The sequence below is a fragment of the Narcine bancroftii genome, chromosome 5, assembly GCF_036971445.1.
Source record: "Narcine bancroftii isolate sNarBan1 chromosome 5, sNarBan1.hap1, whole genome shotgun sequence".
NCBI lineage: Eukaryota > Metazoa > Chordata > Chondrichthyes > Torpediniformes > Narcinidae > Narcine > Narcine bancroftii.
In genome coordinates, this window is record NC_091473.1 from 168,802,844 (window position 1) to 168,819,128 (window position 16,285).

At 42.6% G+C, this 16,285-nt stretch overlaps 1 protein-coding gene across 6 annotated transcripts in view; it reads right to left on the reverse strand.

The window, feature by feature from the left end:
- cacna2d3a (calcium channel, voltage-dependent, alpha 2/delta subunit 3a) overlaps positions 1 to 16,285 on the reverse strand; it is a 732,424-nt gene that overhangs the window by 66,685 nt on the left and 649,454 nt on the right. The window contains exon 35 of one of the 6 annotated variants that reach the window (XM_069939669.1): positions 14,566 to 14,784. The exons of the other annotated variants lie outside the window; for them this stretch is intronic. Coding sequence (XP_069795770.1) covers positions 14,691 to 14,784 — 94 coding nt within the window. The 3' untranslated portion in view covers positions 14,566 to 14,690. Of the gene's footprint in view, positions 1 to 14,565; positions 14,785 to 16,285 lie in introns of those variants that run through there. 6 annotated transcript variants of the gene reach the window in all.

Below are 16,285 nucleotides of genomic sequence, written 5' to 3' on the forward strand. Positions count from 1 at the left end.
ACTTGAGAGATTTTGATTGCTCTGATGAGAGCCTGGCGATAATTAAAATTGAGTTTGTTTGTGGAAGGAAAATGAAAGGGTAATACAGAGATGTTTTTCAAGTGCATTCCCTCATCGATGATCTAAACATACCCCATGGTCTTCTTGCTTTTATTGATTGATGAGGGCCACATAAATCATTTTTGGACTCTACGCTGTCAACAGGTAGTGTAGATTTAAGATTTGTAGATTTAAGATATACTATATCTGACCTAACCATCAATTGAAACACTGGCAAACCAACTTCATGTCCAATAAATGCTGCCAGTGGGCAAGATGCCCATTCAGCAATCCAGGATTAGCAAATGTCTTGAAAGCATTCACGGATGAAACATTTGCTTAGTCGAGGAGTACAAGAATAAATGAAATTACTTGAAACGTTTCATGGATGGAAATAAAATCTGAAATTTGGTGAATACAAAGAAGGTCTGTGACGCATGGAGAATTTTTTTGTTGGATTGCGAACCTTGGTTATTCCTAAAAATGGAAACTATCCTGCTCTTATTCTTCCATAGTGGCTTTTGGAGGTAATCATTCAGTAACAGTCAAGGATCCATTAAAACATTACAGCACAGTGGAGGCTGTTCAGCCCATGACATGTTACCAACCAATTTAAACCTAGTCCAATCTAATCCTTCCCAACTTCATACCCATAAGCCTCTATTGTTCTTGTATCTATGTGCCTGTCCAAGAGTCTTTTGAATGTTCCTATTACACAAGCCTCCACCACCGCCGAAGACAATGGATTTCAGGCACCCACTACTCTCTTTGCAAAAAACCAGGTCAAAATGGAAACAAAGCCACCCACCCACAAGACATGCAGAAGTCCTGACACAGCCATTCAAGCCCATTTAAAATGAAAATGCAGATCTTGAACTGAAATGTTTTCCTGTTTTCAATTTTGCTTGTCAATTTTCAGAAGCTTAGCCAACAGAGATGAGTCAATGAGACGTTTCCTGCCCAAAATTATGTCAGTGTGAAGCAGGAGATGATTACCAGCAGCCTTAACATCATGCGCCGGCCCGATTAGAGCAAACAGGACAAAGTTAGTCGATGGAAGCATTGCCATCAGTAACAATCTAATTTTCACAATTAGAAATAACATGGACAGCATGGTTGGCGTAGAAGTTAGCACAATGCTGATACAGCGTCAACAAATCCGGCTCTCTCTGTAAGGAGTTTGCATGCTCTTCCCACGTCTGCGTGTTTTCTCTCTGGGTGCTCCAGTTTCCTCCCACCCTTCAAAAAATGTACTGGAGATGTGGTTCAATTGGGTGTATTTGGGCTGCATGGGCTTGTGGGCCAAAAGGGCCTGTTACCATGTTGTATGTGAAGATTTAAAATTTATCAACAAAGATGAGTACTGTTCTTCACCTCCTCAAACAAAGACAGAAAATGCTGGAACAAATCTGCCAGCAAAGTAGCATCTATGGGGAGAGAAACCAGTTCATATTTCTGCCTCAGAACATTATCTGGTTTCTCTCCCCACAGATGTTGCATGACCAGTTAAATTCTCCCAGCATTCTGTAATGTTGTTTCAGATTCCAGTGCCTGCAGTTCCATTCTTCTCCACCTCAGCTGCCACAGCAGGACTTCACAATTACTCTTCCACCCCCACTTCGCAATTAGCCACCACCTCACCCCCCTGTTCCCACAACCACCAATAGTCCCTGTATCAATATATAGAGGTACCAACTGCAGAGAGTCCAATACTGGATGTCCTATAAGGAAAGTCGGTAGGATAGGTAACAGTAGTATGTGCAGGGCAACATCTTGGGTCCATAATGCCATTCGTTTCAAGTTAATTATGGAGAAGGATAGGTCTGGAACTCGGGTTGAGATTATAAACTGGAAAAACACCAATATTGAAGAAATGAGAAAGGATCTAGAATGCGTGGATTGGGGATAAGTTGTTTTCTGGTAACGAAGTGCGAGGTAAGTGAAAGACCTTTAAAGGTGAAATTTTGACATTACAGAGTTTCTTTGTTCCTGTCAGGATCAAAGTCAACGTTAGCAGGCTTAGGGAACGTTGGTTTTTGAGGGGTATTTGGGATCTGGTTCAGAAAAGAGTGAGGTGTATAGCAGGTATAGACAACATGGAGCAAACAAGGTATTTGAGGAGTATAAAAATGCAAGAAAAAAGTCAAGAAGGAAATCAGGAAGGTTAAAAGAAGATATGAGGTTGCTTTGGCAGACAATGTGAAGGAAAATTTCAAGGATTTCTACAGGTATATTAAGAGCAAAAGGATAGTGAGGGACAAAATTAGTTCCCTTGAACACAGAGTGGTCGGTTATGCATGGAGCCAAAAGAGATAGGAGAGATCTAAAATGAGTCGTGGGAAGCAAGGAAAACAACTGTTGAGGTCATGGAACCTATACAGATTAAAGGGGAGGAAGCCCCTGCTGTCTTAAAGCAAATAAGGGTGGATAAACCCCCAGGGCCTGACAAGATATTCCCTCGGACCATGAGGGAGGCTGGTGTAGAAATTGAATTGCAGAAATATTTAAAATGTCCTGAAGGATTGGAGGGTAACACTTGTTCCATTGTTTAAAAAAGGCTCCAAAAGTCACCCTGGAAATAATAGGCAGGTGAGCCTGATGTGAGTAGTAGGTAAATTATTGTAAGGTGTTCTAAGAGATCAGATATAGAAGTATTTGGATAGCCAGGAACTGATTAGGGATGGTCAACATCGCTTTGTGCATGATAGGTCATGTTTAAGCAATCTCTTTTTTTTTTTGAGGAGGTTGCCCAGAAAGTTATTTCTACATGGACTTTAGTAAGGCCTTTGAAAGGTCCCACATGGGAGATAAGTCAGGATTTGACATTGGCTGTACAGGAGAAGCTAGAGAGTGGTGTTTGATGATTGTACCTCAGACTGGAGGTCTGTGACTAGTTGCGTGTCTCAGGGATCTGGGACCACTGTTGTTTGTCAACTATATCAGTGATCTGGATGATAATGTGGCAAATTGAATCTGCAAGTTTGCAGATGACACAAAGATTAGAGGCATTGTGGGCAGTGAGGAAGGCTTTCAAAGCTTACAGAGGGATCTGGACCAGCTGGGAAAATAGACTAAAAAATGACAGATGGAGTTTAATGCTGACAAGTGTGAGGTGTTGCATTTTGTAAGAACAAACCAAGAAAGGACATATATGGTGATTGGTAGGGAATACAGAAACACAATTCTCTTAAAGTGGCGTCACAGGTGGATAGGATTGTAAAGAGAGCTTTTGGCATATTGACCTTCATAAATCAAAGTATTGAGTACAGGAGCTGGGATGTTATGGTAAAGTTGTTTAAGGTATTGGTGAGGCTAAATTTGGAAAATTGTGTGTGCTTTTGGTCACCTAACTACAGGAAAGATGTCAAGAAGATTGAAAGGTTAACTGGGATGTTGATAGGTCTTCAGGAACTGAGTTACAGGGAAAGGTTAAATTGGTTAGGACTTTATTCCTTGGAGTGCAGAAGAATGGGGAGATATGATGGAGGTATTTAAAATTATGAGGGGTTTAGACAGAGTAAATGCAGATAGGCTTTTTTCATTGAGGGATGGTGAGTTACACACCAGAGAACATGGGTTGAGGGTGAAAGGGTAAAAGTTTAGGAGGAACATTTGGGAGAATTTCTTCTCACAGAGAAGTGTGGAATGAGTTGCCAGCTGAAGTGGTGATAGCAGAGTCAATTTTAACATTATTTAAGAAGAATTTGGACAGGTACACGGATGGGAGATGTATGGATGGCTATGGACTGGGTGCAGAACAGTAGGACAAGGTGGAAAAATAGCTCAGCATGGACTAGAAGGGCTGAAAGGCCTGCTTCTGCACTGTAATCTTCTATGTCCGTTCCTTCATTCACCAGAGAATGGCAAGTGCAAGTTTCATAAAAATTCCATGAACAGTGTTTTCAAGTTCCCTGCATGAGGCCATGTGTAAACTATCGATGAATTAATATTCTTGCAGTAATCAGTGTAGACAGAAAGGTACAACCTTTGCAACACAAACAATATTCTTCCAAAGTCAGTGGAGTGTTGCCACTGTATTAAGCTTATCCTCACAATTCCACCACAGCAGATCCAATATTGCTGCCTCACCACTCAGCTCTGGATCACCTAAAAAAAAGCAATTCATAAATACGGCTGCTCTTATCGACTACAGGTCGGCCTTCGATATAATTATTCCCTCAGTGCTGGTCGAGAAGCTACAAACTCTAGGCCTTTGCACCCCACTCTGCAACTGGATCCTTGATTTTCTCATCAGAAGGCTACAGTCTGTACGAATTGGAAACATCGTCTCCTCCTCACTGATCATCAATACAGGAAGACACGAAGGATGTGTGCTCAGCCCACTGCTCTACTCGTTATACACCATGACTATGCGACCAGGCACAATTCCAAGGCCATCTACAAGTTTGCTGATGACACAAGAGCTGTTGGCAGAATCACAAACGGCAATGAGGAAACGTACTGGTGGAAGATCAGCTCGCTGAATGGTGTAACAAAACAACTTCGTGCTCAACTTCAGCAAAACCGAAGAGTTGATTGTGGACTTCAGAAGGAAGTCAGCGGAACACAACCCAGTCCTTATTGAGAGCCCAGTAGCAGAGAGGGTCAAGAACTTCAAATTCCAAGGAACTGTCCCTGGAGCCTCCAGGTCAATGCAATCACAAAAAAAGGCTCGCCAGCGGCTATACTTCGTGAGGTGTCTGAGGAGGTTCAGTATGTCACTTTAGACTCTCGTGAACTTCTACAGGTATATCGTGGAGAGCATTCTGGTGAGTTGCATCATTGCCTGGTATGGAGGTGCCAACTCTCAGGACAAGAATAATCCCAGAGGGTTGTTAATTCAACCTGCAACATCACGGGCACCAGACTTCACTCCATCGAGGACATCTACACAAGGTGGTGTCTTAAAAAGCAGCCTCTATCCTCAAAGACCCCCACCACCCTGGCCATGCCCTCTTCACTCTGCTACCATCAGGAAAAAGGAACAGGAGCGTAAAGACAAGCACTCAGCGGCACAAGGACAGCTTATTCCCCGCTGCCATCAGATTCCTGAATAATCAATGAACAAAAGATACTACCTTACTTTTTGTGCATTATTATTATTATTTTATTTATTTTTATATAATAATGTTGTAATATGGTTATAATATGCATGTTTGCTCTATGACGCTGCCACAAAATACCACATTTGTCACTTGTTCATGACAATAGATTCTGATTCTGAACAAATAGGCACTGCAGTGGTGACAGGGGAAGAGGAGAGCATTCCCAAAGAATAAGGGAGCTCTAAACAGGGGGACTCGGACCCTCAGGGCTACACTATTGCCAAAGTTCCCTGAAAAGAGTAACACTACATGAACAAGGTTTATGAATGCCTGTGATCTGGTGAAGCCAGCTGCTGTGTAAGATGGATGCCTGCTCCCACACTGCCTGTTCCTGTGGGTTGAAGGAAAAACTAATGAAGTCTCTCCTTCAATAAAGAGTTTGGGGGAAACACTCTATTGCAACAGCGAACAACAATGTGGAGTCAGTGGGAGCAGCCTGGAATGGTCCAAAGGCTGTGAAGTTGAAGATGATCTTGATATCCATTGCAAACCAAACAAGGGATACAGATTGTATGTCACAATATTGGAGGTTACAGTGAAAACAATCCTCAGTGAAAACAAAGATTGCTGTTTGAGTGGTGACCCTTTGAAACTCTCTTGCAACAGAGAGTTGGTTAAAGTTGTCTGGTAAACCACTGCTATGCTATGATTGGCAGCTGTCAGCTGGACATGCCTCACGAGACCAATCCTACCCATAGCCCTTTCAATACTTCCCATTCCACTCTGCCTTGAACAGTCAATGAGGTTGACGGCAGTTCCAGTCTACAGTTAATAAAAGCCTATCAGTTTCATAAGTTCAGTCTGTGGTGATTATTGATGGTGTGTCAATTTTATTAACTATAATTTTTCAAGAAAGATGGAGCAGTATCTGAAACCTGAGAAGCACAACATTGACCCTCAATCGTCTGACACCGCAAATACGTTCCAATTCTGTTTTGTAGACTTCCTGGCAGTAGCCAGGGATGTTATCACCACGGATGGAAACCAGCTGAGGCTACTCTTCTCACGAGTTGGGCCCAGGTATTCCCGATAATCAGCGATGTCAGCTCGTACCCAGTGGTCATGGAGATTCTGAAGGCCCAGTATCGCAAGAAGGTAAATGAGGTCTACACCAGGCACCTCCTGCTCACCAGAAAGCAGCGGCCCACTGAGTCGTGCCGAGTACCTGTGGGCCCTCTGGAACCTATGCAGAGTGCGACTGTAAGGCCATGACGGCCTCCCAGAATGCTGAGGACCTCATCTGGAATACTTACGTGGCCAGTATCCGCTCCAGGCACATAAGGTAGTGACTCCTAGAACAAAAGGTACTTGATTTACAGAGGGTGGTTGAGCTGACAGAGACACTGGAGGTGGCCCTCAATACTCGGTTGATTACTTGGCTGCTTTTTGGTCGCTTTGGGTGCCACTATCTTGGGACGGGGGAAATTGTCCTGCACCATAACCAACTGGTGGACAACAACATCCCACTCCTCTGGTGACCTGATCTCGGCCACCTTTGTGGGTGATCATCCTAATTGCTACTTCTGCAGGCAGGGTTAGCATACAAGGAAATGCTGCCCTGTCAAGGAGGTAGTATGCGCTAGGTGCAGGAAAAAAGGATATTAGGCCAATGTTTGCCAGTCCAAACCATCCGCGAAATCTAGTACCACTGTGTGCGGACAGCCACCACTTCGGACAGTGCGATTAATGTCATCTTCTTTGAAAACCAATGATGCCATGTGTGAGACATAGGGGCTGCCATTTTGGACCACATGACTCACCAAGTCCATGATGGACATCCAGGTAAATGGGCGTGTTATGAACTGTTTGTTTGATAGCGGGAGTACAGAAAGTTTTACTCACCCTGATACCGCTAAGCGCCTATCCCTTAAGGTACAGTCCGCCAAACACAAGATATCACTCGCATCTAAATCACATACAGCAGCCATCCGTGGGTCCTGCGTAGTGACCCTGACAATTGGAGGCATGGTTTAGAAACATTTCAGGCTATTTGTCATGCCACAACTCTGTGCCCCCTTGCTACTAGGGCTGTATTTTCTGTGCCAACTTCAGAAATTGCATTGAAATTTGATGGGCCCCATCACCCCCTCACTGTTTGCAATGAACAGTTCACAGACAGCCCTCTGTATGAGATCTGTGACCTCTCAACTCTCAAGGTCAACCCCACCCTCACTGCTCATCAACCCCCCAACTGCAAGCCAATGGCCACCAGGAGCAGATGATACTGTGAGGCAGACAAGGCATTCATTAAGTCAGAGTTCAGTGTTTGTTGGGTGAGGGCATCATTGAGGCCAGCAATAGCACTTGGAGGGCCGAGGCGCTTGTGGTAAAGAATGGGGAAAAGAATAGGATTGTCATAGATTACAGCCAGACCATCAACAGGTACACACAGCTCGATGAATACCCCTTTCCCCACATATCCGATATGGTTAACCAGATTGCACAATATCGGGTATTCTCCATGATCGACCTAAAGTTGACATATCACCACCTCCAATCCACCCGGAGAACTACCAATATAACCATATACAGAAACAGGCCATTTTGGCCCTACTAGTCCATGCCAAACATCTCCCTCCTAGTCCCGCTGACCAGCATTTGGCCCATAACCCTCCACACCTCTGCCTACATTCTCTTCCCTGATGGGGCACAAGGACACGGTCTCAATCTGGAACCTGGCGCCATCAGACGTCCCTCTGATCACCACAGGATACCAACAGACACTCCCCCCCCCCCCATTGCTACTTTACGGGTCCCTGAGCCTGCGGTTGACCACTCTCCACCCATGGCTACTGTTGTCACCCATGATGCACCAGCACCACACTCCCTTATCCTCTCACCTGTTCCCCCCTACCCCCCGACAAACTGTAACTGGTGATGACAGGCCAAACCCACAAGCTGCTCAGGTTGCTACAGCAGTACCCAACCATTACCACGTCGTTCACTGCCTGACAGACTTTATTTGTAAAATGTATACATGTATATTCATTTCATCTTTTTTTTTCTCAACCCGCAGGACTCTTCTTAAAAAGGAGAGGTGAATGTGGTGAACCACCATTGTGCCATGATTGGCTACTGCTGGCTGGTCCGCCTCCCGAGACCGATCCTACCCATAGCCCCTTGCACACTCCCCATTCCACTCTGCCTTGATCAGCCAATCAGGTTGACGGCTGTTCAAGTCTATCGTTAATAAAAGCCAATCAGTTTCACAACTTCAGTCTTTTGTGATGATTGATAGTGCATCCAGTTGGTTTTCAGATGTCAAACCAACTCTCTTGCTGCAGAACTGTTTGCATCATTTTGGCGAATTTTTCTCTGGATAAAAAAAATAGTGCAAGGAAGAATGAAGATCCAAGTTGATGAATATCCTTACAGGTGATTAGGTTCCCAGAAATTTAGGCAAAATAGCTCTACTCTTGTTGAACTTGATTTTGCATTGACAAGGATTAATTTTCTTTGTGTTGTGTGATTATATTTCGGGCCCTTTAAATCTGCAATACTTAGGAGTTAATGTCAGGGATTCCTCTGTAGTTTGGATTCCAGCAGGTCGGAAATTAAAGTTAGTGAGGGATATTCTGCCTCCTTCATGTACAAGATAAACCTATCATCTTTGTAATTTTACTCTGTGAAGTATAAAATTGCTGTAGAGACTGAATTAAAATCTGGAGGACTATTTATCTTCAGAAGATGAGAATCTTTCATCCTGTGTGATCTGGATATTCTTATGAATCAATCCACTTTAAATCAGTTTTCAAGAGCACATCACTTCCTTTGTTCAGTGAACAAATCCTCCATTGGAAACAATGGTGGCGAGATGTTTGCAATCCAAATACCAGCAAAGACTGTTTCTACCTCCTACCCAAGATACACAAATCCAATTGTCCATTTTTTTCACAAAATTCTTCTACACCCACCACCAAGAGCACCTTGAAATAAACATTTTGAAAGCAGTGGGATAACTACACAAATCCACAGATGCAGTGGCAACAACAACCTCACAATTATGATCAATGTGAGATATCAAATACTCCTAACTACATTATCAATGTGAGGCATTTTGAATGCACCACATCCTTTTACTCACTTTCCAACAATCTATATCCATCAGGAATTATACTGGACACTTGTATAACCACCTTACTCTTGCACCAGCTTCTCAAATCTCGCACACACATTCATTCAACTATTACTGTCATATCACCCAAACTTATTGCATTGCACTCATATTCCCTCCTTCTCCCCATCCAAACAGAAACCCAATCAGATCAACAACTGTTGACCAGTAAGAGACAGGACCATAGAAATTGTAGTGATAGAGTGCTACCACCAGGAGGAGTCAGAAATGGAGTGTGTGACATCTGGAGAACATTGCACTTTGGGAATGCTGTTGAATCTTGGGTAGATTCAAAATGGATGCTTCCATATGAGGACCTGCCTGTGTGTGTTCTGTTTTAGTTCTGTTTACCTTAGTTAATAAATCTCATCATTTAAAAAGAACCAGTTTCTTTATTGTAATAGGAGAAACATCACATGGTACCAGGAGTGTGCTGCTGGAGTAAAAAAAAACACCATAGTGTGCATAGTGATTAACAGTCGATAATAGGAGAGAAAATATGGAGAGTTTAAAAGTACCTTACACTGTAAAATAGACATGTCAACCACAAGTGGAGGCTGTTTAAACAAAGCTCTATGCTGTACCTGGAAGCCATTGGAATTGACAATGAACTGGATATACGGAAGATTGCTCTGCTACTTACAGTAGTGGGACCTCGAGCACTAGAGGTTTTCAACACATTTATTTTTGCTGATCTATAAAACCCAGAGCCAATTTGACAAAGTTATCGAGATGTTTCATGAACACTGTTCACCAAAAAAAAAAGAGAAAACTTTGAGAGGTATGTGTTTTGCTCGCACACACACAGCTGCAGGGAGCAAGCTTTGATGCTTTATTAACAGACTTAAAATTAAAAGCAAGAACATGCTATTTTGGATCGCTGCACAATTCAATGATCCATGATCAAATTGTGTTCTGAATTAATGATAAAAAAAGTGAGAGAGAGGTTGCTGGGAGAGACGGAGCTTACCTTACCTGGAGCTGTGAAGATAAGCCATGCTAGTGAAATAGCTCTGCAGCATGCAAAAAAGTTCAGTGAGAGTACAAAAGCCAGTGAAAATCATAGCCACAGTGTCTGGATACACACAGAAACAGTGAACGAGACATAGGAAACAACAAGAAGAAGGAGAGACATTCAATTGTAAATGATGTGGCACTAAATATGCGCCAAAGTAATGCCCAGCTTATGGGAGAGTCTGCAATAAGTGCAATGGGCAGAATCACTATGCAAAGCAATGTTTTTCCCAAAGGGAACCAAGACAGAAGTAAAAGAATACACACTATAGAAGAAACTTTTTTGTGGGCATGGTAGTACAGGAAATGAACATTGTCGAGCAGGATTAATTGGCTATGTCATCACATACAAATGGATCAAATGTTGCTTTCAAACTGGACACAGAGGCAAAGGTCAATTTGATCCGTGAGTGCCACATCAGGGCAATGAAGATAAAACCATACATCCATGCAAATCCTCTACTTTCAAAGCCTACAATGGACAGAGCATTGACACAAAAGTTACAGATAAAGACCACCACCTCATGTTCACAGTAGTCCCAGATCGACATGAATCACTGCTTGGTGACAAAGCATGTGAAAACGTAAGTCTAGTCAAGAAGGTTGCCGCATTAACGGTGACAAAGCATGGAACAGTGCAGACAAAATACTGAATCAATTTTCTGACATCTTCAAGAAGGGTGGAGTTCTCCCATTCACCTATAAGAAACAGTTAAAGGAGGATGGACAACCAGTAGTGCATGCCCTGAGGCAGATTCCTGCGCCACTAAAAGAAAAGCTCAAGCAGGAACTCAACTGAATGATGGCACTAGGAGTCATAAAGAAAGTGGAGGAGCCCACAGAATGGGTGAATTTAATGGTGTGTGTCAGAAAGAAGAACGATGATCTATGCTTATGCATGGACCCAAAAAACTTGAAAGCCAATATAAAGAGGAAACATTATCAGTTTCGGACCAGGGATGAAACTACAAGTGAGACAGCTGGTGCAAAGTTTTTCACTAAATTAGATGCGTCTGGCAAATAAAACTACATGAAGATAGCAGAAAATATTGTACATTTAATACACTATTTGGCCGATTCTCCTTTCTGAGGATGCCTTTTGGAATTTCCTCGGCTCCGGAAGTGTTCCACAGGACAATGGAGCACATCATAGAAGGCATAAATGGGTACGTGTGTACACGGATGACATGATCCTATGGGGATCCACACTAGACTGGCACGAGAGGCCCATCAAAGTACTGCAACGCATCGAGAAGTATGGATTAAAGCTAAACCTAGCAGAATATCGGTTTGATGTGAAGGAAATCACCTTTCTGGGAATAAGCAGTTGGAGACAGATGTGGAGCCAGACAAGAGCAAGGTGAAAGCAATTCTAGAGATGCTCAGACCCACTGAAAATAAGGGTATATTGAGAGTGCTGGGAATAATCAATTTCATTGGTAAAGTCATACTAGACCTGTCTTCCAAAACAATGTACCTAAGGAAGTTGTGATAGGACAAATGTAAATACAAGTGGACAGACAACCACGAGGAAGAATGGGGATGACTGATGACCATTCTAACTACAGAACCATTGCTTTTGACATTCTTTGACCCATCCAGAACTACAAAAATATCTACAGATGCTTTAAAAGATGGAATAGGTGTTGTACTACTTCAGGCAATAAAAAGAGATTGGAGGCCAGTCGCATATGCATTAAGGATGATGACAAAATCTGCGTGTCGATATGTGCAGATAGAGAAAGGGTGTCTAAGTCTGGTCTACGGACTCAAGAAATTCCACAGTTATGTGTCTGGTCTACCAACATTAGTGGCAGAGACAGACCACAAGCCATTAATAGCCATAATCAAAAAAAATGTGAGTGAAATGTCACTGAAAATCCAAAGGCTGATGATGAAGCAACAACATTATGACTTTGAATTGGTGTACACACCAGGGAATCTTTTTGTTAGCTGATGCATTATCCAGGCGACGATGCAGAGTGAAGCACACAATAACAGTTCCACATGAATCTGATCACTGAATCTCTTCCTGTATCTGACATGAAATCCAGTTCTACAGAAGGTCATAAAGAATCTGAATGAAGGATGGCCTAGAGATGAATGTCAACCATACTACAACATCAGAGCTGAGCTGAGTGTTGTCAATGGACTTCTACTCAGACAGAGCAGAATTGTCATTCCTCAATCACTACAACAAGAGATGCTGAAAAAGGGTGCACGAGGGGCACCTGGGAATGGAAAAATGCAAGAGGGCTAGAACTGAGACCTACGCATATGCATGGACTCAAAAGACTTGAAAGTCAATATAAAGAGGGAATATTATTATATTCCAACCAGGGATGAAATTACAAGTGAAATGTCTGGTGCAAAGTTTTTCACTAAATTGGATGCATCTCAGGGCTTCTGGCAAATAAACCTGCATGAAGTTAATGCAAAAGACTGTACATTGGCCAGGGATAAATGCTAATATTGACAGGATAGTTTCAAGCTATGAGACTTGTTTGAAACATCATGCAAACCAGGCAAAGGAACCCAGGATAATAACTGACATACCAGCAGAACCATGGCAGAAAGTTGGGTCTTATCTGTTCCACATGGATGGAAAGAATTACTTGATGGTAATTGACTAAACACCTCAAGGAAAGGGGATGTAGTGATAGAGTCCTACCATCATGAGGAGTCAGAGACAGAGTGTGTTACATTTGAGGTATGTTACATCTTTGGAATGCTGTTGTATCATGGGTAGATTCAAGATGGTTTCCTCCACATGAGTGTGTTCTGTCTTGGTGCTGTTTGCTTTAGTTAATAAATCTAGTTGTTTAAGAAGAACCCAAGTTTATTTCTTGTAATAAAAGAAACATCACCAAAATCACCACCTCCCAACCCCGGCCTGGCATCTCAGCAGTACCAGTAAATCTGTGGACCCCATGCAGCATTGTGATGTATTTTATGTCTCACCTCTGTATCATGCACACAACAAAGCCTCTGTTCCGTGTAAAATATGATCGAGCAGATCATGAGGTATCTTTCACCACAGTACAATAAAAGGCTCCCTAATAGTTGAATGCTCAGTGAAAATTCATCGTGAGGTCCTGGAACCTCAGCTTGCTGATCTCGTGGATAAGAATTCAAATGTCTGAATTCAAAAGGCTTGCTGATTGTTTTAGCAATCCCACAATGTATGCTGCAAAAGGCTGGTACCATGCTGAGATGAGTGGTTGCACTTTCATGGAACATTAACCTGCTGCCCTTCTCAGGATTACAGCATTCATCTTCCCATTACTGGCACTCCTCCCCTCTTCTTGCAAGTTCTTGGAAAACATCCAGCCAGGACTCCTGCTACTCAAACAGAGCTGGTGCAGTCTGAAGCCAGCCTGTTTAGGCCTGGAGCTGCCTCAGTACATCCTCAGAGGTCATCTGATGTCTATTCCAATGAAGGCCAGTAGCCTTTGAGTGGCCACGCTGCAACCATTGGTGTAATAATGTGTTGGAACACCCAGGCAGGCAAGGATGCATGTAAAATCTGATTAACAGAGGTTAATTCACAATTCCAGACAAAATGATCAGTAATCGAAAGAAGTCAAGAAAGAGCGAGTGTGTTTGATGATCAAGTGGGTTAATCGCAGACAACTGGCATAGAAATTTGCTTCTTCCCTTCCTCCTTCTTGGAGGCAAAGTCCAAGTTGTTAAGAAGTCATGGTTCTACAGCATTCAGCAAATAACTATGACTGTAGTGCACCTCCAGTGGCATCTCACACCACAGAAAGCCTGCAACACTTGCAAAGTTATGGGCTCATTCAGGTCCTGGATCTAAAATTTTCACTGTTGCTCATTCCATCAATATTTCCTGACCTGCTTAGTGCTTCCCACAGTTTCTATTTTTATTTCAGAATTTTGGCATCTGCAGTATTTTGATTTTCAGTCTGTGCTCATTCCACTTGCTGCTTTCTAACAGCCTAAGTCACATAGAATAAAGGATTTCCACTACTTTTTGTATGCCAATCAGCATTTTGGTCATGAATGATGGCATAGATGACCCATTTCTGGAAAACATAACAAGGAGGAAATTTACTTTTAGAAAACAACCATATTTGAATAGGGTGTGGGGTTAGCAATCAGGACTGATGATCTTATCAACTTTCCAAAAGATGGCTGACCACTGGTAGCTCTGCCAATCCCGTTGCTGAGGCCAACTTACAGCATCATTAAGGAATCCAACCTGTGCTGTCCTTGGAGCAAGTCCCAAGATAACCTTACAGAATCAACAGGGCAATCTTAAACATTCTTTAAAATAAATCCATTTTCATGTTATTTTATCCCACCAATGTGGTTGACTTTCAACTGTCTCCTTAATTCAGGGATGGATAATAAATCCAGGTGTTGCCACTGTTGTCCATAATGTTTATTGCAGATATTCAATTTAGGACATTGTCAAAATCTGGGAACTGTGGCCAGCTGCAATGATACTGTCGGTACTTCCATCCTTGGCCATCTCCCACAGCAAGTCTCCTTAAATAACCAGAAGGACATTGGTCAGGCACTATTAACGATACTGATAAAAATCACTGACTCAACACCTAAGAGGTGTCAAATTATGGGTGGTTTTGGATTGTGCAGCTCAAGTGTGCACAGCTTGCTAATTTTTAAAATATGTCAGAGAAGACTGTTGAATCATTCATTTCTGGCTCCACTCTGATCGAGGTGGTGTGTGAATGAGATTTGAAGTGACGAAGCATCTCATCACCTTTAGGTGTTTTGTCCAGGAGCCAAGTTAAGGAAAGCTGAAATCCTCCCAAGCAAACAGTCCTCCCTCAGTCTCAAACTACTAACAAGCAGCTTTTGACAGTAAATGATTTTGTACCTGGGTTGTCATAATTGTTATGAGTGACATCTCTTTTCAGAGCTGTCCAGGGTAAAATTTTATGTTGGCAGGAATGTCATTTATTTTGCTAAATGTCAGTTATTGGGTAACTTTCCTCACCACCTCACACTGGATCTGACATCTTAAAAAATGATGGTTTGAAAGTGCATATCACATTTATCACCCCTCCTGAGATAGCATGAGAATTTGGCACTCTAATATTTTGAATGCCAGCCGTCTATGCAGGGAAATTACTCTTGCAATGCTGTTAGCTTGGAAGTTTCAGAATTTTGATCCAGCTTCTTTGACCACAGAACATAGAACAGTACCACACAGGAACAGGCCTTTGGCCCATGATGTCTGAGCCAACTATGATGCCAAATTAAACAAATCCCATCTGCTTGAATGTGGTCCGTATCTTTCCATTTCCCGCCTGTTCATGTGCATGTCTAAATGCCTCCTGAGCATTTCTATCATATACCCATTCATCACCTCCCCGGCAATGTGTTCCAGGTTCTTGCCACTTTATGTGTAAAACAACTTCCTTCACTAATCTCCTTTGAGCATTCCCCCTTTCACGTTAATGCCATGCCCTCTGGTATATGACATCTCCGCTCTGGGGAAAAAAGATCATCTATCCTATCTATGGGTTTCGTAATTTTATACACATCTATAAGGTTACCCCTCAGCTCCAACATGCCAGAGAAAACAATTTGTTTGTCCAACCTCTTCTTATAGTGAACCTTTTCTGCACCCTTTCCAAAGCCTCCACATCCTTTCTATAGTGACCAGAACTGCACGTAATACTCCAGATGTGGCCTAGATAAAGCTTTATACAGCTGCAACATATCTTCCCTACTTTTATACTCAGTGGCTCGACCGGTGAAGTCAAGCAAACCATCTGTCTTCTTTACTACCCTGACCCCTTTTGCTGCCTGTAAATAGTACACAAATCTGCCGAGTAGAACAGTTACCGACTAAACATCTGTCCTGCCCCACATGCTGTCAATCTGCTTCACTTTGGCTGAAGCTACTCCTTTCATATGACATCATATCCTTGGATTGTAGCTGATGGATAGCCTGATGTGCCACTCTCTTATTAAACTTGCCATCTTCTCTAGTCATCATGATATTAATGTGTTTTGTTCA